Source organism: Urtica dioica, chromosome 10 (genome assembly GCF_054948205.1).
Source record: "Urtica dioica subsp. dioica isolate 48M chromosome 10, U.dioica_male_clone48M_v1_H2, whole genome shotgun sequence".
NCBI lineage: Eukaryota > Viridiplantae > Streptophyta > Magnoliopsida > Rosales > Urticaceae > Urtica > Urtica dioica.
In genome coordinates, this window is record NC_142765.1 from 13,496,125 (window position 1) to 13,504,154 (window position 8,030).

The 8,030-nt window shown below is 43.6% G+C and overlaps 1 protein-coding gene across 1 annotated transcript; it reads right to left on the reverse strand.

Annotated features, from left to right (window-relative positions):
- Positions 1–1,497: 1,497 nt before the first annotated feature.
- LOC149383443 (uncharacterized) lies at positions 1,498–2,226 on the reverse strand. The gene has a single exon (XM_089627794.1). It carries the CDS (start codon positions 2,224–2,226, stop codon positions 1,498–1,500), a length of 729 nt encoding a protein of 242 aa, XP_089483920.1.
- Positions 2,227–8,030: the final 5,804 nt, after the last annotated feature.

Sequence of the window (8,030 nt, forward strand, 5' to 3'; positions counted from 1 at the left end):
GTTACGATCGTAGATCGTCGAAGGAATTGTACGCTCTAAGAGAATTGGAACGTAATCGGAAAAAGATTATTGGGATCAGCTGAGAAAAGTATTCAAGACATACTGTAGGTTCTGGAAATTTTCAGAAACGACATTCAACGTGAAATTATAAAAATACCCTTGGCTATTAAGATTTCGGCGAAAAATTAAAACTTTGAGAAAACTTCTGTAAAAATTCCAGTACATATAAAACATAATTTGGATCACTTCTTGTAAAGGCATCACGGCCAAAATAATTTTTTAAATATTTATTAAAAATAGAAGAAGTGATAAAATCTAACTTTAAAATTTTTGTCAAAAACTGTCTGCGCACCGTTTTGAAAATAATCAGAAAATATTCTGTATTTGATAAATATATTTTTCGATTAAAGGGTTAGATATAAGACATTTAAACCTAACGTTTCTAAAAAGAATCAACGCAAAACCAAATTTTTTGAATCCACAGTAAGCGTTTAAAGTCTGAAAATCGGGAATAGGTCTCAGGTTTGTGCACTGATTTGAAAATAATCAGAAAATATTCTTTATTTCATAAAAATATTTTTCGATTAAAGATTTAGATAGAAGAAACATAAACCTAACATTTCCAAAAAGAATAAACGCAAAAACATTTACTTTGAAACCATGGCAAGCGTTTTAAGAAACCGTTTTCAAAGACTCCGAACCAGAGAGAAAATAAAGCATACCTAATAGGAGCTACGAATTTTCAAACCAAGAGAGAGGAATAGGGGAGGGAGAGCAGAGAAGAAGCGTTAAAAAAAAGAATGGGATGCTTATATATGGTTTAATTAAACCCTAAAAGGCCAAACACTAAAAGCCCAAACCCTAATCCTACTTTTAATTATTAATATATCAATAATTACTATACTCTTATAAAAACTATGACATACGCTGAACACGTTTTTTATTTTTATTTCTTACCTTATATATATAACGTCGCAATAAAATATATATATATATATATATATATATATATATATATATACGATTAATCAAAAACATATTTAAACAATATACATAACTAACTTATATTATATACATATTCCTAAAATAACACATCTCATATATATTTTATACACATAACATATGTCATATATATTGTACAATTATATCATATATATATATATATATATATTCTCTATAAATTAACAGATTCGAACTCACCTTATTAACATTTAATGATCTAATAATGATATAATAATAATATATAAAATTACATGAAAAGAAATATATAAATATACTCCACATTATTTTTGGTTTTCTTTGGATTTAAATCCAAGTGAAGTGCTAGAGAAGACTCTTTAATCTCACACATTCTACATATCTTAAAAATAAAAATTCGAATCTAGGTATGAAAATTTTAAATCGTCACTAGCATGGATTTTAGGGGTTTCACACATCCGCTATCCTTGCCCGTCCTCCTCCGGAGAAACAGTTCACTGCTGTGGATTTGGCATCGAGCTAGGCGCCATAAATTGGGACCGCTGCAAATCCTTCCTTCTGGACCAGGCGATCCACTTTCCGGAGGCACTCTGAAGAGGTATGTCCCAGGTATCCACATCGAAAGCAGAACGAACCAAGATTCTCGTACTTAGCTTGTATCCACATGGCTGGCTTGTCCTTCCGGTCCAGGAAAAAACCTGGGAAGAATGGCTTCGTCGTGGAAACCTCCACCTGTAAACGAACAGCCGGACCAAACCTGAGCTGGTTTAGTCTACAGTCCAGAGATTTCCCGAAGAAACTTGCATAGCGTTGAATACTCAGAGAATGAATACAGTTAGGGGGAAGACCTGAGAGTCTGATCAAAAAGGGAGTACGCGTGAAATCGATCTCCTCTAGGTTCAAATTCTTTGGCCATTCCTGAACCACCATAAGGGCTCCCTTATTCGTCCAAGGCCGCCTCGCGAGGAAAGCCTCTCTATCAGCTTTTCGGGAAAACTGAAACATAAGAACTCCCGATTTCACCTCCTTGACCGACCTCTTGCCATTGCTCCTCCATACCTTAGTCAAGACCGCCGCAACGGTTGACCTGCTGACAGGCTTCTTGGATAGGATCTTGGCCAATAGCACCTCCTCCTCACGAGTAGCCAAAGTCTGAGACAAAGAAACTTCATCTAGTGAAACCTTCGAAGCAGAGATCGACATCGTTGAATCCATCCCATCGTCCTGATCCAGGTTCCCCACATACATCGCCGGATCAGAACCAGGGCCAAGCGAACTCATGATGAAACAGAGTTAAAGCTTGAGAAAACTTCACTCCAAGGACCAATCCACTGATTATCCCACGTCGTATCAGTCGTACGGACTCACAATTGTACGGAGAGAAAACTCATATGTTTCGCTATTCTACACGGACCATGTGATGTTGTTCCGGGTCAAAGTTTAAATGCTATACTATGTTCCTTTGATACAAGGAAAATTAAATTTTTACCTATGAAAGACAAAAATACCCTTTTGAGTAATAAAAGCAAGTTTTCCCATTTTAAGCTTTCACTTCTCTAAGAAATATTTAAGTTTTCAAGTTATGATCAAGATGCTTTAATTTTTTTTCTAACTTCATGGGTAAGTTGCTCTTTTGTTATAGATTATTACTTTTTTTTTTGGTATTAATTAACAATTTTTTTTATGGGTTTTTGGAAAAAAATGATTTTTATTAGTAAAAAAATCTCAAAATTTTTGAAGTTTTTGGCATTTTCCAAATTTGTTTTTACACTTTCGAAATTTACAAACAGATTCGAAGTTTTGTTGGCATTTCAACGTTTTTTTTTGGACATTTAGACTTTTCTAGAAATTTTTGAAATTTTTAGATAATTTTGTATGTTTTTAATTTTAATTTTTTTTTTTTTTTTTCTGAAGTCTAATTGTGTTTTCAAAGTTTTTTTTGTTGCTAAATTTTAAAAATTCCCGAAATTTGTAAACAATAAAAAAACCGAATAAAAATTAAAAAAATCAATTTTGTTTTTGTTTGTTTTTATGTTATTTTTTTAATTTAGTAATAAAAATGGAAAAAACTAAAACAAATTTTAAAAAATTATAATTAAAAATTGAGTAAATTAAACTTATTAATTTAAGGGAGCTAGAGTATACTATCCATTTTGAAACATGAAATTGGCAACATAGTCAATGTTTGGTTTATATTGTGGACTAGCCAATTAACAATATTAACCAACATAAATAGACAATAATACCCTTAATTGCCTAGCTAACCTATTGAGATACCCAATTAAAATTTTGAATGCAAAATTGAAAATTAACTGATTTTGCGCGTTGATATCTAAGCTTGGCAGTTACAATTAATGTTAAATAAATGCCAAGATATCATGATGAGGTCAACCACATCCACACGCATAAACAACTTCTCGAAAAATAAAACATAATAGGCCGGAAATATTTGAATATACACTAAACAATCTTGAAATCTTCTGAAATCTCGAAGTCTTCTTAACGGGCGGCGATTTCAAAACCTAATATACACACTACTACAAAACTAGGATTCTACAACGCTTAAAACCTGTTGTAGAATGATTCTACAACGCTTATCAAGTGTTGTAGAAGCTTCTACAACGCTTAAATATCCGTTGTACAATCCAATAGCTTTCTACAAAGCTTAAATATCCATTGTAGAATCCAAGTTTCTATAACGGATATCTAAACGTTGTAGAAGCTTCTACAACGGTATGAATCCATTGTGAAATTTTCAAATACTTTAAAACATCTCGCCGTGGCGACGTATAATTCTTGCTGCGGCGAGCTATTCTACAACGGATATCGTGATCTGTTGTAGAATCATGTCGCCATGGCGAACATTACATCTCCGCGGCGGCAAGTTCATTGATATTGAATAAATCGAACGCATCCGTCGTGGGAAGGTTCTGAATATTTTTTTAAAAACTCGCTGCGGCGACGTAAAATTTTCACCGCGGCGAAACTAAAACGTCGCCGCGACGAGTTTAAGACTTCTAAATAATGTGCTCTCAGCATCTTTCTCGCGCGGCGACTCAGATTTTCCGCCGCGGCAAATGTCACACGCTGCGGCGAGAAATTCAAGTCACCGCGACGAGAAGCATCTTTTTTTGAAACTGAAATCAGTTTGTACACAGTATTGAAACTGTTGTCAATGGTGCCCACAAGAAGAGTTGTAGTCTTTATTTATGTACATTTGATGTAATAAAATCTCACAAAGACTCTTGCTTGTAACTGCTATTTATTAATAAAAGTTGAAACGTTCTTCTTTGTTGTCTGTTTGAAGCTTTATGATAACACCTTAGTCTTTAGTCCGTAAACAAACATAACATTATATGAAGAGACAAATGCAGATTTGCATGAACAAACTCTTCATGGTTTTCTTAAAACAATATATTCGCTGTTGTCGCAGTTTTTCGGACAACTATTTAGGAGCCAAAGACGGTCAGACCCAAGGCCGGACCAAGTGGTCTCGTCTCGACTCGAGCGTGTCGGACTTGGTATCCCAAGTCGTCCCTTAGCTGTGGGTGAAGCTCACCTCGTCTTGATACCTGAAAAGCAAACAAGAGATTGTGAACTACAAAGGGGAAACAGGGGGGGGTGCCCCTGTTTACCTCTCCGACGCTCAACATTAGTGGGATTGAGGTGGAGTATAGAGGTTTTAGGGGTGTTTAGAGGCCAAGGCTTGAGAGAAACGAGCGAGGTACGAGTTCGGCAGCGTTTCAGTACTCAAGAATGGATTACCTGGGTCGAGGGAGAGACCCTCATATTTATAGGCGGCCAAGAGGTGTTTGAGGAACCCCTTGGCCGAGGGCCGGCCTTGGAGGGCCGGCCTTGGAGCGCCGGCCGTGGAAGGCCGGTCTTGGAGCGCCGGCCGTGGAGGGCCGGCCTTGGAGCGCCGGCCGTGGAGGGTAAAGCGCCGGCCGTGGAGGGCCGGCCTTGGAGCGCCGGCCGTGGAGGGCCGGCCTTGGAGCGCCGGCCGTGGAGGGCCGGCCTTGGAGCGCCGGCCGTGGAGGGCCGGCCTTGGAGCGCCGGCCGTGGAAGGCCGGCCTTGGAGCGCCGGCCGTGGAGGGCCGGCCTTGGAGAGCCGGCCTTGGCCAGCGCCGGCCTTGGGCCGGTCATACGCCGGGCGGCCGCCGGCCGGGAGCTGGCCGGACGGCACTTGGCCGGCCGGGAGCCGCTGTGCGGGCCTTGCACCGGTCGCGTGGATCTAAGCGATGCCTTAGTTCTCGTCGGTCCGAGACGGACCGACAACATTAGCCCCCCGAGTTTCTGGTCGAGCGTAGATCGAGTGGAAACTCAAAATCCACGCTTTCATATGGATTGGGTTTGGGTCATGAGGAATGGCCTTCGCGCGTCGCGAGGGACGACTTTTTGTTTCGGGTTGATCGTGCGTGGCTCATTTTCTCGATCTACCAATGAGGGCGTGATCGATTAGCACAGCTTTACCGTGTTGTGCGTGTCTTGCTTTCTCGACTTACCAACGAAGGCATAACCGATTTGCACGTCTTTTGTTGTCTTGTGCGCGTCTTGTTTTCTCGATTCGCCCACGAAGGCATAATCGATTTGCGCGTCTTCGTTGTTTTGTGCGCGTCTTGTTTTCTCGATTTGCCAGCGAAGGCATAATCGATTTGCACGTCTTTTTTGTTTTGTGCGCGTCTTACTTTTCTCGATTTGCCAACGAAGGCACAATCGATTTGCACGTCTTTGTCGTTTTGTGCGCGTCTTACGTTTCTTGATTTGCCAACGAAGGCATAATCGATTTGCACGTCTTTGTCGTTTTGTGCGCGTCTTACGTTTCTCGATTTGCCAACGAAGGCATAATCAATTTGCACGTCTTTGTCGTTTTGTGCGCGTCTTACTTTTCTCGATTTGCCAACGAAGGCATAATCGATTTGCACGTCTTTGTCGTTTTGTGCGCGTCTTACTTTTCTCGATTTGCCAACGAAGGCATAATCGATTTGCACGTCTTTGTCGTTTTGTGCGCGTCTTACTTTTCTCGATTTGCCAACGAAGGCATAATCGATTTGCACGTCTTTTTTGTTTTGTGCGCGTCTTAGTTTTCTCGATTTGCCAACGAAGGCATAATCGATTTGCACGTCTTCGTTGTGTTGTGCGCGTCTTACTTTTCTCGACTTGCCAACGAAGGCATAATCGATTTGCACGTCTTTGTCGTTTTGTGCGCGTCTTACTTTTCTCGATTTGCCAACGAAGGCATAATCGATTTGCACGTCTTTGTCGTTTTGTGCGCGTCTTACTTTTCTCGATTTGTCAACGAAGGCATAATCGATTTGCACGTCTTTGTCGTTTTGTGCGCGTCTTACTTTTCTCGATTTGCCAACGAAGGCATAATCGATTTGCACGTCTTTTTTGTTTTGGACGCAGACCTTGAACCCATTTGTAACTCGTTGCCTGTCGGCCGACGAGCTGGGCGGCAAGCGCGATGCCACATTTGTGTGGCGAGGTTTCCCGTGGACGCTGGCTTGACCAGATACGCCCTGGCGGACGCAAGCCTTGAACCCATTTGTAACTCGTTGCCTGTCGGCCGACGAGCTGGGCGGCGAGCGCGGTGCCACATTTGTGTGGCGAGGTTTCCCGTGGACGCTGGCTTGACCAGATACGCCCTGGCGGACGCAAGCCTTGAACCCATTTGTAACTCGTTGCCTGTCGGCCGATGAGCTGGGCGGCGAGCGCGATGCCACATTTGTGTGGCGAGGTTTCCCGTGGACGCTGGCTTGACCAGATACGCCCTGGCGGACGCAAGCCTTGAACCCATTTGTAACTCGTTGCCTGTCGGCCGACGAGCTGGGCGGCGAGCGCGATGCCACATTTGTGTGGCGAGGTTTCCCGTGGACGCTGGCTTGACCAGATACGCCCTGGCGGACGCTAGCCTTGAACCCATTTGTAACTCGTTGCCTGTCGGCCGACGAGCTGGGCGGCGAGCGCGGTGCCACATTTGTGTGGCGAGGTTTCCCGTGGACGCTGGCTTGACCAGATACGCCCTGGCGGACGCAAGCCTTGAACCCATTTGTAACTCGTTGCCTGTCGGCCGACGAGCTGGGCGGCGAGCGCGATGCCACATTTGTGTGGCGAGGTTTCCCGTGGACGCTGGCTTGACCAGATACGCCCTGGCGGACGCAAGCCTTGAACCCATTTGTAACTCGTTGCCTGTCGGCCGACGAGCTGGGCGGCGAGCGCGATGCCACATTTGTGTGGCGAGGTTTCCCGTGGGCGCTGGCTTGACCAGATACGCCCTGGCGGACGCAAGCCTTGAACCCATTTGTAACTCGTTGCCTGTCGGCCGACGAGCTGGGCGGCGAGCGCGATGCCACATTTGTGTGGCGAGGTTTCCCGTTGGACGCTGGCTTGACCAGATACGCCCTGGCGGACGCAAGCCTTGAACCCATTTGTAACTCGTTGCCTGTCGGCCGACGAGCTGGGCGGCGAGCGCGAACTCAAGACTCAACTCGAGGGCTCATGTAGAGCCTGCACGAGGAATAGTTATTTGACCTGTGGGCTTGGGACTCAACTCGAGGACTCATGTAAAGCCTGCAAGAGGAGTGGTTAGTTGGCTTGTGGACTTGGGACTCAACTCGAGGACTCATGTAAAGCTTGCACGAGGAGTTTCGTGAAGAGTCGGCGCGAGGAGTATTGGTCGACTCGCGGACTCGTAGCTCGACTCGAGGAATGAATTCATCTCGAGGAGACATGTGAAGAGTTGGCACGAGGAGTATCAGTCGACTCGTGGACTTGAACTTGACTCGAGGACTCACGTAGACCCTGCACGAGGAGTTTCGTGAAGAGTCGTCGCGAGGAGTATTGGTCGACTCGCGGACTCGTAGCTCGACTCGAGGAATGAATTCCTCTCGAGGAGACATGTGAAGAGTCTCTCTTATTTTCATTTTTTGAGTTTTTGTTGAATTGTTTTTTGATTGAGCGTTTTGATTGAGCGTTGGTCCCTGTTAGCCCCCCGAGTTTCTTGCGTTTGTGAGACAAAGGTTGAGAAACTCTCGCGTTAGAGGCATACAATA

Coding starts and splice junctions, on each gene's coding strand:
- LOC149383443 (XM_089627794.1), bottom strand. CDS start 2,226: ATGTATGTGGGGAACCTGGATCAGGACGATGGGATGGATTCAACGATG.